This window comes from Dasypus novemcinctus, chromosome 14 (assembly GCF_030445035.2).
Source record: "Dasypus novemcinctus isolate mDasNov1 chromosome 14, mDasNov1.1.hap2, whole genome shotgun sequence".
Classification (NCBI taxonomy): Eukaryota; Metazoa; Chordata; class Mammalia; order Cingulata; family Dasypodidae; genus Dasypus; species Dasypus novemcinctus.
Window position 1 is genome coordinate 88,032,929 of NC_080686.1, and position 14,269 is coordinate 88,047,197.

At 42.5% G+C, this 14,269-nt stretch overlaps 2 protein-coding genes across 3 annotated transcripts in view; one reads left to right on the forward strand and one right to left on the reverse strand.

Annotated features, from left to right (window-relative positions):
• TATDN1 (TatD DNase domain containing 1) overlaps positions 1-5,778 on the reverse strand; it is a 33,425-nt gene extending 27,647 nt beyond the window's left edge. Inside the window, exon 1 of one of the 2 annotated variants that reach the window (XM_071208019.1) lies at positions 5,728-5,778. Coding sequence is in view for 1 of the 2 variants with exons in the window: in XM_058276003.2 (XP_058131986.1) it covers positions 5,598-5,607 (10 nt within the window). In the remaining variant the exon portion in view is untranslated. Of the gene's footprint in view, positions 1-5,597 lie in introns of both variants that reach the window. The other variant, XM_058276003.2, reaches the window with a different exon arrangement.
• NDUFB9 (NADH:ubiquinone oxidoreductase subunit B9) lies at positions 5,715-12,809 on the forward strand. The gene is made up of 4 exons (XM_071208020.1): positions 5,715-5,968; positions 8,072-8,264; positions 8,846-8,959; positions 12,589-12,809. Exons 1-4 carry the CDS (start codon positions 5,730-5,732, stop codon positions 12,718-12,720), a joined length of 678 nt encoding a protein of 225 aa, XP_071064121.1. The 5' UTR covers positions 5,715-5,729; the 3' UTR covers positions 12,721-12,809.
• Positions 12,810-14,269: the final 1,460 nt, after the last annotated feature.

Below are 14,269 nucleotides of genomic sequence, written 5' to 3' on the forward strand. Positions count from 1 at the left end.
ATGTGAATCAGTTCTTCATTGGTGTACTTAATGTTTCACATTTGTCATTGGATATCCTGTGCTAGCCATGCTACCATTTTTTTCCTTTTCTGCAAGAATCACTTGTGACTCACAGCCCTTGACCCCTTCTGACATTATGGTCTGCCTCAAGTATAGTCCTCAGCCTATTATCAGAGCTGCTTCTATTATCTGAAATATAGGCTGCTTCACCTAAGCCATGGGGTTCGGTGGAAAGTATCTTCTTTTCCTGGAGTTTATGTGATTCAGGTCCAATTCCCCTTAAGAAGTTCTCTTTCTCTACTGGAAGACCTACCTCTGGGATATAAACTATCCAATTCATTACCCACCCACTCACCAGCAAGTATCTACAGGGTGATTAAGATAATTAAGTCACTACAAGGGTCAAAGAAAAATTCAAACTGAGCAACTAGAAGCATTCAAGAAATACAGTTAAAATGGTGAAGTGCAATTAGATACAATAGAATAGAAAAACAATGGGCTTGGAATCAAAATTCCTGGCTCTTCTACTTATTAGATGAATGATTTTGGGGAAATCACTGTACCTTTCAAAGACTGTTTTCTCATTTGTAGGTGGGACAAAAGTTTTTCTTGTCCCAGGGATTTGTCATTTCAGTAAATAAAAGCCTATAAAATATATTACTGAGTATAGTACAAATACTGGAACACATCCACAATAAATGGAATTTTAGTCAACATTAGCTATATTGCCATGCCACTGTAAGTGGTTAATTCGCCCAATCTGAGACTACATTATTGAATAGCCAAATGTGAGTTCATCTGTTTTGTACCTAAGACTCATTATGCAATTGCAAAAAGAAAGTCTTTTAAACTCTTATTTAACTTGTTCAAAACCTTCTGATATGTGATAGGTGATAATAACTTTTAAATTAAAACAGTTCCTATGGGAAGTATCTCCATTGGCAAGAAAGTAAACATACTGTATAAAAACCAATTTCTATGCTAAACTAGCCACAGACAGTAAATAACTTGGAAACAAAGAAAATGGGGGATGGGGGTGTAAGAGAAGGAGAAAATGGGAAAAAAAGGCAAAGTGGAAAAATCCTGCTTCTGATTAAGGGGAAATTGAGAGATTCAAATATTTAGTGGCATGTCACCCTATATAGATCAGTAATTTTTCCCCCCATTAATTTTTTTCTTTAAATAGCTGGCTTTAAATGCCTTACTTGCTTTACTGGCTTTTATTATTTTCAGGAAAAGTTTTACTTTCATTACAAATAGGATACAAAATCATTGAAATAGGATACCAGATATGTGTGGTTTGGAGTAGTTATCCTGGATTTTATTTTTTCAGATGTGTTTAATTTTATGGTATAACTATTTTGTTTGTGTGATGCATGATTAAGATAAAATGCTTTTTCCAGTTTTCCAAAAGACTTTTCCGATGAATTTGTGCATTTTGATAAGTTCTGTAAGGTTTGTTTTACAAACTTGTAAATCAACAAAATTTTAAGACTGTACCACACAACAAATGTACAGCTGCTGAAAAGAATGTATATAAAATGCATATACTGTACTTATTTTTTTAAAAAACTTCAATTATTGAGTTTTACTATTCAAAGCAAGAGAGTGGAAAACTATTTATACTACACTTGAAACCAAAAGAAAGACACACACAACTTTAAACTGGAGCCTCACTGTCTGGGCTCAGTGACCATGTCCTAGCACTGTCACTGGTGATCTATGGACACAAAGAGATAGCAAATAGAGCATTTAAAATTATTTCAGATCATCTTAGCCTTTAGATATAACTTCAAGTAGTACAAGAAATATCTGGGATGGAGGAATAAGCTAAAGGACACCACCATGTAGCAAAGAGCTGAATCCAGAAAATGGGATGTTCCTTGGGACAAACTGTCCAATTGCTTCAGCAAGTCAGTGCCATGATAGATTAAGAAAGACTATGACTGCAAGCCAAATCTAATCCATTGCATATTTTTGTTTGACCCTGAGTTAAAAATGGTTTTTACATTTTAAAATGGTTGGAAAAAAGTCACAGAAATTAATCTCAGGCATAACCTAGAACACAATGTTGTAGACGTGTTCCCTAGGAGGGTGCAGCCAATGTCTTCCATTCTTACAATACGTATTAGTTCTGTTTCCCATCCCTCTTCCCCAATTAGAAACACTAGGATGCAATGTTGGGGTACAATTTTAAGGGGAAGACATTTGTTATGCAATAATGAGGTGGCCAGCTGTTCTAAACCAAAATCTAAGTCTGCTTTTTATAAACTGGTTTTACATATGAACTTCTGCATAGACCAATCTTTGTTGGGTCTAATATGGTATATTTCCAAGTATTGTTCAACACTTATCAGTAGGCCAAGAAATCAATACAAAGGGTCAAAGCCAGAATTTTTTTATATATTATTTTTAATTTTTTAAAAGATAGGTTACACAAAATATTACATTAAAAAACTTAAGAAGTTCCCATATACCCCACTCCCCACACCTCCCCCATCAACTTCCCATTTCATCAGTAAGGCACATTCATTGCATTTGGTGAACACAACCTGGAGCACTGCCACATGGACCACAGTTTACATTGTAGTTGACACTCTCCCCCAGTCCACCCAGTGGGTTATGGCAGGATATACAATGTCCTACATCTATCCCTGCAATATCATTCAGGACAATTCCAAGTCCCAAAAATGCCCCATATCACACCTCTGCCTCCCTCTCTCTGCTCTCAGGAACTCCTCTGGCCACTGTCTCCACATCAATGATACAATTTCTTTCATTGCTAGAGTCAACAGTTTTATAGTAGAATACCAGCAAGTCTACTCCAATCCATAACTTTTTCTTTAAGATTTTTATTTATTTCTCTCCCCTTCTCCTTCCCCCTTACCCCCGTTGTCTACTCTCTGTGTCTGCATGCATTCTCGTCAGGCGGGACAGGAATCTGTGTCTTTTTGTTGCGTCATCTTGTTGCATCAGCTCTCCATGTGTGTGGCACCACTCCTGAGCAGGCTGCGCTTTTCACACGGGTTAGCTTTCCTTGCAGGGCGCACTCATTGCATGTGGGGCACCCCTACACAGGGGACACCCCTGAGTGGCACGGCACTCCTTGCGGATGGCAGCACTATGCATGGGCTTTCAAACCCTGGACCTCCTATATGGTAGGTGGATGCTCTATCAGTTGAGCTACATCTGCTTCCCTCCAACCCATATAATATTCCTCCATCCTGTGGACCCTGGGATGGCGATGTCCACTCCACCTCCAAATCGAGAGGGGGCTTAGATCCCACATGACTTATGGATGCAATTCCCCTGCTTGCAGTTGTAGACACTCTTGGTTCCCTGGTGTGGTGGTTGACCATTCTCACATCCCTGTCAGCTGACCTGGGTAAGTCCAACGACCCAGAGATAGGTGTTGCAACTCTGCTCAGGCTCAGGACCCAGCTGGCACACGGACAGTCCAGAGATTCAAAGATCCTGAGCATACACAAACCCCAGTGCCAATCATAGGTTCAGAAAAATGACAGAAGAGGCATGTGTAGAGAGGTCACATCTGAGTCCAACTCCATCATAGTCAGAAGCACAAATTCCAAAGTTGGGTCCACTGGCAAGAGTATGAACTCCAGAGCCATCTGTCATGACCGCAGAACCTGTGTGTCTCCGTAGACCTGAGGAAAACCAGTACCTGGGGTTGTATCTACTTTGACTGTCTCTGGGATCCTGCTGAAACATGCGTAAGTGAGACCTCTCTGATGACCTCGACTCATTTTGAAGTCTTTCAGCCATATAAACTCACTTATCTTTACCATTTCCCCCTTTTATTCAAGGTCTTTTTCTAAAAGCCAGAATTTTTTAAATGCCATAGAATAAAAGATTTATAAAAGTAAGCCACATAAAAAAGGTACAATGTATAGTTCTATATAATATCTATATATTTGTCATCAAAAAAGAAAAAAAATGTTATTTGTTCATGTTTTTATATGTCTGTTTGTTCCATCTTTTTTTTCCTTTTCCTTGTGTCTCTTGTTGCATCATCTTGTTGCACTAGCTCGCTGTCTTCTTTAGGAGGCACTGAGAACCCAACCACAGACCTCCCATGTGGTAAATGGGAGCCCAATCGCTTGAGCCACATCTGCTTTCCTGTTTATTCCATCTTCCCATTAATTGTATCATGGAGAAGAGAGGCTGAGAGACCATCACGTTAGACAGTCTGACAACCTTTGAGAATCCCTGTAGGCTCTTCTTAACCTCTTTTAGAGCACATGACACATTCTCTCTTGTGTTTGATTTTACTGTGCGTAGATCTTACATCTCTAGTCTGAAAACTAAGTGCAACAAAACCACTAGATTTTTTTATAGTTCACAGTACTTAGCACAATGCCTTTGGGAAAAAAAAGAATACTGCTTAAAATAACCCTTATATCTAAATCTATAATCCTAATCCCTTTTCTGAGTGCCAGACCTGTGCCTTGTAGTCATCTCTATCTGGAGGTCCTGTTAAGAATTTCAACCTTAACCTAATCCAAATGGACCTCATGTCTTCCACCCACTGCCAAGCCAGTCCTGCTTCCATTTTGTATTTAGGTATATCTATACCATGCTTCCAAACCTGAATCATCTTTGACTGCTCACTTTCCCTAATCTCCCATAAATCCTCAACAGCTAAATGCTACCTATGATTGTTTCTTCCATTTCTCTTTTCCTTTTCCATTGCCCTAGTCCAAGCTCTGAAATGCTTCGTTGTCTCTTTCCATTCCCCACTAAGCCTACATAACTGCTTCCAGAATTACCTTACTAAAGCAGAGATGGGGCCATTTTCATTTCCCATCCTCAAGTGACTGAAACTCCACAAAGAAGGATCATGCACCAAATGCCCACAGCTGTATCCCAAGAACCTAGTGTGGTTTCTGGTACATAATTAGCAATCAGTGATTTACTGATAAATGTTCTGTCAAAGACCTTCAGTGGAGCTCCAATCCATACAGAGTAAAACTAAAGTCTGCAGTGAGACTTGGTCCCAAGTTATCCTTCTAATCCTACACAAAACCTCCCAGCTTTCCCTAAATGCCTCGCAGTAAATATTTATATCTTTGTTTCCCTGTCACATTCTCCCTTTTTTGTTCTACCGGTGCTGATTACCGAACTGGCTAGGTAACAGATTCTAATTTCCCCCCATTATTTGTGTCTGTTTCTCCCCTAGATGATTCCGGGAGAGCCAGGGCAGGGTCTGAGCCTGTATTTCCAGGCCAGGGCCAGGCCCACCACAGGTGTTCAGCCACTGTGATATGAACGAACAAATGGAGTGAGCGGGTCCCTCGCAGACGTCAAACTCTGGTCACCGAGGAGGGATGGGGCGGGAGGGGCACAGGGGATAAAAGGAATGTAAAGATCGGCCACTTTTTTAATACTTTCTGGTAGGTTTGCTTCCCTTTTAACTGAGTATCACACATATAGAAAAGGGCACAAATCATAACTGTACAGCCAGTGAATTTTCTCACATAAGCACAACCGTGAAAACGAGCAAATAAATCAAGAAACAGAATATTAGCATCCAGTTAGCTCCCCACCTCACCCTCTTTCATCGCCCCCGTCCCGCTCACCCTCTTTCATTGAATGGTCCTTTCAACCCTCTAAAAACCCGGGCGCTCAAACCCTTGCTCTTGTGGCCGCGGTGAGCCATTCCCGCAGCTGGTCAGAAACGCGCAGGGGCCGGGAAAAGTAATCGCTTACCGATGAACTTGAAGCGACTCATGACTATCGTAATCTCTCCTCCCCGGAGGAAGCGGAAGTGGCTGCCGGTCCCGCCCCTTGGACTGCAGGCTTCCGGTTTCCCGGGAGTCCCCGCGGCCGCTGAAGGTGATCTGGCTGTCATGGCGTTCTCGGCGCCTGCGGCCTACCTTACTCACCAGCAGAAGGTGTTGCGGCTTTATAAGCGCGCGCTGCGCCAGCTGGAGTCATGGTGCATCCACAGGTGGGAGAAGGGAACTCAGGGCGCCGGGAGGTGGCTCCGGGGACCCCTCGGAGGCTGAGAGGCCCCGGGGGACCGGGCAGCCCAAAGACCTAGGGAACGGAATGAGAAGGGGCCCCTGGTCCCACGAATCCATCCAAAGCCCCGAGTTGCAATCGAGGCTTCGTCGCCCAGAGCTGTGAGACTTTGGACGACTTGACCCCTCACATAAGTCTCTTCTTCCATCTCTTCTCTCATCCCAGAGTAGTTTTAGAACATAGTCTTAGAACAAAAATTTTCGTGACCTAGGGACAGTGCAAGGTGGCATGACATCCCAAGAGATGTGAATGCCAGGTCTCCCCTCCTTTATCAGAATCCCAAAACCTAGCCCCAGGAGAAGGGGCTTCCGGGAAAAATCTCCAAAAGATGGAAAACTGGGGAGGCCTGAAGGAAGTGATGAGGGTATCCTTCCTCAAAGTCCAAATTGCATATTTGTGATTATTGGAAATAACCCATGTATTTCTCTGTGGTAAGCAGGAAGATGGCCAGGTACAATGTTGTAGGATTGTTAGTTTCTTCCTTTAGTTTTCCTACATTCATGCTTTTGACCAAATTTGCTATTCAGGTTCTAAGCTGTATGCCAAATAAATAAAGGCTAATAAATTCTCTTTCAAAGCTGCAGCAGCTCATGGATTAGTGGAGAAGATGGACATGTAAACAAATAGATAACAGAATTACCAGTGTTAAAAAGATGAAGGAAGTTGAGCCATCAAGAATTCTGGCAATGCTGAACTACTGCTGGGAATATTAGAGAATTATATTAGAATATATGGAATTATAATATTAGAATCATGGACAAAATGATAAAAGCAGTTACTGTGACGACATTGATTCAGGGTTTTAAAAATCTCACATCCTTTCTCAGTTATTGCAGATTTTCTTCCTCCTTTTGCCCTCACTGCTGTGTTTTTCTGTGGTTCCAGCCTTCTGTTATTGCTGTACATACTTTGAGCAGCTTCATCCATGTCAGGACTTGAGTTACCACCTATGCTCATTTGCCTATCTCTAGAGCTCTATTTCTCCTTGTAAGACCACCTACAGAGCACTGAAACCAACTTGTCTACGTTCATTAAAACCAAACTGTTTTCTTTTTACTACTGTCATTCTGATTCTCTTCCCAAGTTCCCTGTCTCAGCTAATGGCATTACTTGCAAGTCAGTCACTGAACTAATGCCTCAGAATTGTTCTCACGTACTTGCTATTTACCTCTTTGCCAATGACACGTATACTTTTCCACCATGTTTGTTTGGCTACTGATATTTTGTAAATTCTCTCTCCAAAGTAATATTAGTAGCTGACATTGAATACTTATGATGTGCCAGGCACTGTTTGAAGTGTATTTATCTTTTAACCTAGTGAATCTTCACAACAACCTTAAGATATAGGTACTCTTATTAACACTGTTTTACAGAGGAGGAACCCATTATCGATGTCACCATCATGGCTGCCCTCTTCATGCTCTTGGCATCTGTGACCTGGATTATTGTCAGAGCCTCCTAACTTATCTCTTCAGCAGTTTCTTCCAGAACTTGACTATAACTTGTCTAAGGTCATGCAGCTAGTGTCAGAGTCAGGATTCCAACCCAGGTCAATCTGATTAAAATACTGTTTCCAGCATGTAACACTTGCCTCCTTATTTCAACTTTGTAGTTCCAGAATTTAGCACAGGGCCTAGCACATGGTAGGAAGAAATTTGATAAGTTGTCATTATTTATTGACAACTTATTGAATGTTGAATGGTCCTACAGAGACTATAACTTCTCTTTTGCAAATGTGTTTTTCCCTTTTTAGTTTAAATCATCATTCCTTTGTTGGAGGAGAGAGAAGAAAATGGTTTGACTTAGGTTTAATATTGTGATTTTTAGTTATGGGTGCATCTGGTGATGTTTGGGGGCTGGAGAGAAAGCAGCCAAATGATGGGCCTTGCTCTTGGCAAGGTTGAGGGAGGTGCTGGGAAGTTACACTATTCATCCAGAAGGTGTCGGTGGGAGTGCAGCCTCTACCAGATATTAATACTGTCTGTTGAGTAGATAACGTTTCTAATCTTCAAAATCATTTTGGTTTAAGGGATAAATACCGGTACTTTGCTTGTTTGATGAGAGCCCGGTTTGAAGAACATAAGAATGAAAAGGATATGGTGAAGGCCACTCAACTGCTAAAGGAGGCGGAGATGGAATTCTGGCATAATCAACATCCGCAGCCATATATTTTCCCAGACTCTCCTGGGGGTACCTCCTATGAGAGGTATGAGTGTTACAAGGTAGGTGAGAATTACTGTGTGACTGCCTTCTAAGAGGCAGCCTTTGTTTCTCCATTCCCAAAATTCAGCCCTATAAACCATTTCTTCTTTTAGGGAACAGCTAGATTTCCTTCCTGACAACTGTAGATATTTGTTTTACAGTTTTTTGTCACCTAGATGTCATTAAGACTTTTTAAATCCAGCTCCACAGACTTGAAATATGCTAAGTTACTTGGTGAAGAACTCATTTTGGAGCCTGAAGTTAATCGATTTGGATTGGCATTTAGCATTTCTGAGAAATTCTTAGTAACTTCCAAATAGCCTAATACTACTCTAGGTGTTTAGAGAGTGCAGGTAGGAAGGAATGATGCCAGTTCTCTTTGACTGACATTGCTCTTTTTCAACCACAATCTCTTTCATTCTGAGGTAAGGCATTCCTCTCCTTTGCTTGTCCTCTGCTAAGTGCTTAGTGTCAGAACTGTCTGATACTCGGAATGGTTATATAAATGCACCTTGATTTTTGTTTTCTATTTCCTAAGCAGGTCTATCCATGACATTGTAATTGTGTCCATGGATGACCCCATGGTTTCCTCTTGTGACAGGTTCCTGAGTGGTGTTTAGATGACTGGCATCCTTCTGAGAAGGCGATGTACCCTGATTACTTTGCCAAGAGAGAACAGTGGAAGAAACTGCGGATGGAAAGCTGGGAGAAAGAGGTGAGGCTTACTTGGATTTTGCCATATAGCTTGGCCCACATGATCAGTAGAGGGAAGGAGCTCAGGTTTTGTTTCCCATGTGCAGAGGGCCAGATTCCAGCCTCAACAATTACCCTTGCCCATAAACTAAAATATTTTCAACTAAAGGATGTTAATTTTAACATTTACAGCCCTCTTACAAATAGGTTAAAATGTATTCTCTGATCTCTTTGGCTTTTCTATTCTCTAATTTTGCTTCTTTTGCCTGACCTTCTTGTTATCCCCTATACTCCCTTAACTTTCCTCTCCACTAGAGCATTAAGCATCTTTTAATAATCTTATGATGGTCTGATTTACTTTTTTAACAAGGCAATCTTGCAGTAATGTGAAGAAGATATTGGTGAGGGTAAGTAGAGAAATGGAGAGACCAGTTTGGGGTTATCGCAGTAGTTAAGTCAAAAGATTACGGTGAATAGCACCAGGATGGGTACAGTAGATACAGAAGGAAATCGACAGATTCAAGATAACTTTTGGAGAGAGATGAAGATTGATTGGACTTGGGGAACTGGTGAGAGAGTGGGAGGAATCAAGAATAATTCCCAATTTTAGTTTTTAACCTTTGGAATTTGGTGGTGGAGGTTGTTGAGATGGGGAAGGCTGGGGAAAGAACAGGTGTCAGGGTGACAATCAGAAGTTCCATTTTGGAAGTGTTAAGCTTAAGAATCCTGTGAGACGTCAAGTACAGGCGTCCATAGGCAGCATTGGATATAGGACTCTGGAACTCAGGATAGTTTTGGCTAGAAATAGAAATAGAAATTTGTGAGTTGTGGCTTTTTAAAGTCATGGATATGTGTGAGGTTATTAGGGGGAGAGTGTAGGGCAAGAAGAGGCACTGGACCCACCCTTGAGGAACTCCCACTCATAGGAAGAGAAGACTGAGGAGGATTCATGGAGGTAGAGGGAAAATCAAGAGAGTGTCATGGAACCCAAGAATGTGTTTCAAGAATGGCAGGGGTGAAAGTTATCTTTGCTGAAAGTTAAGAGGTGACGTAGGATGAGAACTAGAAATAATATCCATAGACTTTGCAACAGGAGGGCATTAGTGGCCTGGACTAGACCCTTTCTTGGGGCATTTGTCACACTGAATTGAAGAGGCACTGTTAGGAGAGCAGAAGGAGACAGGAGAGGAGATAACTCTTGAGAAGGTTTGCTGAGAATAGAGAAATGGAGGCCATCAGATTATTTTCTTTTAAAATGAGATATAGTGTTTGTAAGCTGATTAGAAGATTTGGGGACAGGGAGAAATAAAAATGTTGACGGGAAGCGGACTTTGGCCCAATGGATAGGGCGTCCGTCTACCACATGGGAGGTCCGCGGTTCAAACCCAGGGCCTCCTTGACCCGCGTGGAGCTGGTCCATATGCAGTGCTGATGCACGCAAGGAGTGTCCTGCCATGCAGGGGTGTCTCGGCGTAGGGGAACCCCACGTGCAAGGAGTGCGCCCCGTAAGGAGAGCTGCCCAGCGCGAAACAAAGTTCAGCCTGCCCAAGAATGGCGCCACACATGTGGAGAGCCGACACAGCAAGATGACACAACAAAAAGAAACACAGATTCCCATGCCCTGACAACAACAGAAGTGGAGAAAGAACACACAGCAAATGGACACAGAGAACAGACAATTGGGGGGGGGAAGGGGAGAGAAATAAATAAAAATAAATCTTAAAAAAAAAAAAAAGAAAATGTTGAAAAGAGACCAACTCGGTCAAGGAGGAAGTTTTGTGAGAGGAAGAGGGGATGGTATGTTGATCCTACGTGGAGGTATTGGCCTTTGGAAGGAGAAGGGATTCTTCCCCCAGTGTAATTGGACAAAGACATATGTAAGTCCATTCGGGTTAGAAGTTGTGGTGGGAAGATCACACACAGGCTTCTGTGTGATGGCTTCTGATGGCTTCTGTTTTCTTAGTTAAAAAAGACAAGAAGTGGCCTGGTGTGTTTGGGGAGTGCTTAAAAGGTGTGATTGGTGGAGAGAGGATAAGCTTGCTGGAGAATAGTAATAGTTTTCTTTTTTTAAAGATTTTATTTATTGTATTTATCTCTCCTTCCCCTCCCCCCAGTTGTCTGCTCTCTCTGTCCATTCGCTGCGTGCTCTTCTGTGACTGCTTCTATCCTTATCAGCGGCACCGGGAATCTGTATTTCTTTTTGTTGCATCATCTTGTTGTGTCGGTTCTCAGTGTGTGTGGCACCATCCTTGGTCAGGCTGCACTTTCTTTCACGCTGAGCGGCTCTCCTTACGGGGCACACTCCTTGCACATGGGGCTCCCCTACTCGGGGGACAGCCCTGCGTGGCAGGGCACTCCTTGCGCGTATCAGCACTCCTCATGGGCCAGCTCCACACAGGTCAAGGGGGCCTGGGGTTTGAACTGCGACCTCCCATGTGGTAGGCAGATGCCCTGTCCATTGGGCAAAGTCCGCTTCCCAGTAGCAGTATTTTTACGGTAATACTAAGGGGAGTTGATGAGCACCTGCTTCCCATGTACGAGGTCCTGGGTCCAATTCCGACCCCCTCCCCCTGAAAGAAGGCAATATTAAGCCACTTGGGTGCAGGCCTAAAGGTGGATGGTGTGGTTTGGCCATTGTACAGAGAGAATGGAAAGGACTTGAGTTTATTCAAGAGGGAGTGATTGTTATGATGGGATCTAAGCAGGATAAAGAAACAAAGTAAACTAGGAGGCTGAGGGAAAGGGTCGAGTTGAGTGAGGGCATAGTGGATTGTCAGAATCTCTATGAGTTTCAAGAGTTATTTTCAAGGGAGCATTTAAGCAGGTGAGCTGAAAGGAGAGGCAGTAGTTGGACAGTAGGGCATTTGAATTCATGATTTTGAGATGTACTGGTTCTGGTCATAAGGTCCAAGATGTTGACTGTTGGAAGGCCTTGGCCAATGTGGAATGGCTGTGCCCAAGGAAGGCAGTGTTGTATAAGAAATGGTTTAGTATTTACAAGTATGAGTTATTTATTTATAGAGAGATTGGGTCACTCTGCAATTGATTACTATTGATAATAATCTAGCACATATGTTTGGAGGCCTAAGTCAGCCCCAGTAGAGAGTTGATTTTTCTGGAGAGAATTTTAGAAATGATTGGTTTAGGAAATGGGTCTCCTAGGTCTCTTCTGTTTTGACAACCTCACACTGATCTTGAAAATCTCTAGAACTGTGATAGTTGGGCAATACTAGGAGCAGGTGGTTTCATGTGATTTCTTGTCCTGATTGCTACTTGGGGAACTTTAAAATTATCATCCCTAATATGTATGAGCTGAGGTTTCTTAATAGTGCTTTAGGAGAGCACTTGGCTGAGACACAAAAGTAAATATTTTTCTGGGAGCCATAACAAGGGCAATTAGAATGGAAATTGTCATGCTTTTACTTAATGAACAAAAGAAGGGATAGGTGAGTTTCTTCTCAGGTTTGCTGTCTCAAGACTGAAAAAGTCTTTAAGGAGAAAACTTTTCTGAGTGAAATGCAAGCATATGAAAAAGCAGGTACTGCATATATATACATATCTATGTATGCAATGGACATATATATATATGCAATGGACAGATTTCACAAAGTCAGGTTCTTTTTAAATTGTTTTTTCCTTGCCCCCTTCCAGGTTAAGCAGCTGCAAGAGGAAACCCCAGCTGGTGGTCCCACAAGTGAAGCTTTGCCCCCTGCCCGAAAGGCAGGTAATTTGCCCCCCATGTGGTGGCATATTGTGACCAGGCCTCGGGAGCAGCCCATGTAGAAGGAGGGGAAGACACCTCACTGGTCACGTTTGCAAGTGAAACAAGTTACAGGAGAGAAAACACACTCTAATAAAAAGAACTAAACGTGGTCTGCTCTGATGGGTATCTTTTGTCTAAGGATTAACATGAGGCCAAGTTCTGTGCCACTTGTTGCTGTTTTCTTATACATTGTACTTGCAAAGAAAATTACGTGAAATGTAGTTCAATAATGTGTTATTTTCTTCCTCAATATCACATTGATAGCACATGTTAGCAGTAAGGGAAAACATGGCAGTGAAGCAGACTAAGAGTTGCTCATAAGATGGAGTTGAACACTTAATTAACCCTAGTGACTGGAGGAGATACAAAGCTGAGAAGATAGTCTATTAATACTGAGGACTTAAAATACCTTTTTTGTTTTCTAAAGATACCACTAATGAAATTTTAGTTTTTACTGAAAGGACAACTCTCCCTTGTTAGGTTCAGAGGGAAGCCAAGTAAGGGAGGTGTCTTAGCAATCATACTGGGAGCTGAGGTTAGTTTAAAGGCCTTTAATGAGCTTAGTAAGCGGGCTGTGTCTGAAATGGACAGCAGCAGCAAAGGAGGGGAGGGAGTATTTATAACTCATTCTGGGGCTAGACTACAAAGGGGCTAGTTTGTGATGGTTTATGCTTGCTTTGCAGTTTTAAGGTCAAGGCAGGGTAACTCATCGACTCTATAGTTCCATCTGCATCTCACAGACATGGGTCGCTGGGAGGGAACAGGGATAGGAGCTCTGGTTCCATATAAATTAGTAATGCACACCTGCAGGAAGAGGGGGAAAGGGGGGACGAAGGGGGTGGCAGGATGAGGGCTGTGGGCCTAACATCGCGGACTCTTTTTGCTGGGAGAAAAGGACTGTGATCCGCCTTCTGTAGCTACTTCCTGCTGAGTGGAGTGTAGAGCTGTCTTGTGCCAGGGGTTGCTAGTGGTTGGCTTGCTGTATGAGAAACATGTTGCTGATGGCCTGATTGGTTATAACATGAAAGTCCTGCAGAGGAAACTTGTTAGAGGAGTTGTGCAAGGCAGGGCCTGAGGGGAAGGACTAATAAGATTAATATGAGAAGGGTTAGGAGGGGTATGAGAGTGGCACAAAGCAGAGGAGAAATAAGAGGGAAAAAAAGGGTTTCAGACCAGGAGGTGTTGGGTGTGTTTTTTTCTGGCTTTTAAAAAAATTAATTATTTTTAATGTTACATTAAAAAGTATGAGGTCCCCGTATACCCCCCACCCCCCTCACCTCCCATAACCACAACCTCCTCCATCATCACAGGACATTCATTGCACTTGGTGAATACATCTCTGAGCACTGCTGCACCACATGGTCAATAGTCCACATTACAGCTTACACTCTCCCCCAGTCCACCCAATGGGCCATGGGAGGACACACAATGTCTAGTAACTATCCCTGCAGTACCACCCAGGACACCTCCAAGTCCTGAAAATACCCCCACATCATATCTCCTCTTGTTTACTGGATGGAGTTGTTTGGGTTTTTCAGAATAGTTGCTAATTCCTGCTGAGGAGGAATG

What these genes read in the sequence shown, in the direction of transcription:
- NDUFB9 (XM_071208020.1), top strand. Translation starts at nt 5,730, where the DNA reads ATGAACTTGAAGCGACTCATGACTATCGTAATCTCTCCTCCCCGGAGG. An exon ending in GAGTCATGGTGCATCCACAG is followed by an intron (nt 5,969 to 8,071) that starts GTGGGAGAAGGG and finishes TTTTGGTTTAAG; the next exon opens with GGATAAATACCGGTACTTTG. An exon ending in TGGAAAGCTGGGAGAAAGAG is followed by an intron (nt 8,960 to 12,588) that starts GTGAGGCTTACT and finishes GCCCCCTTCCAG; the next exon opens with GTTAAGCAGCTGCAAGAGGA.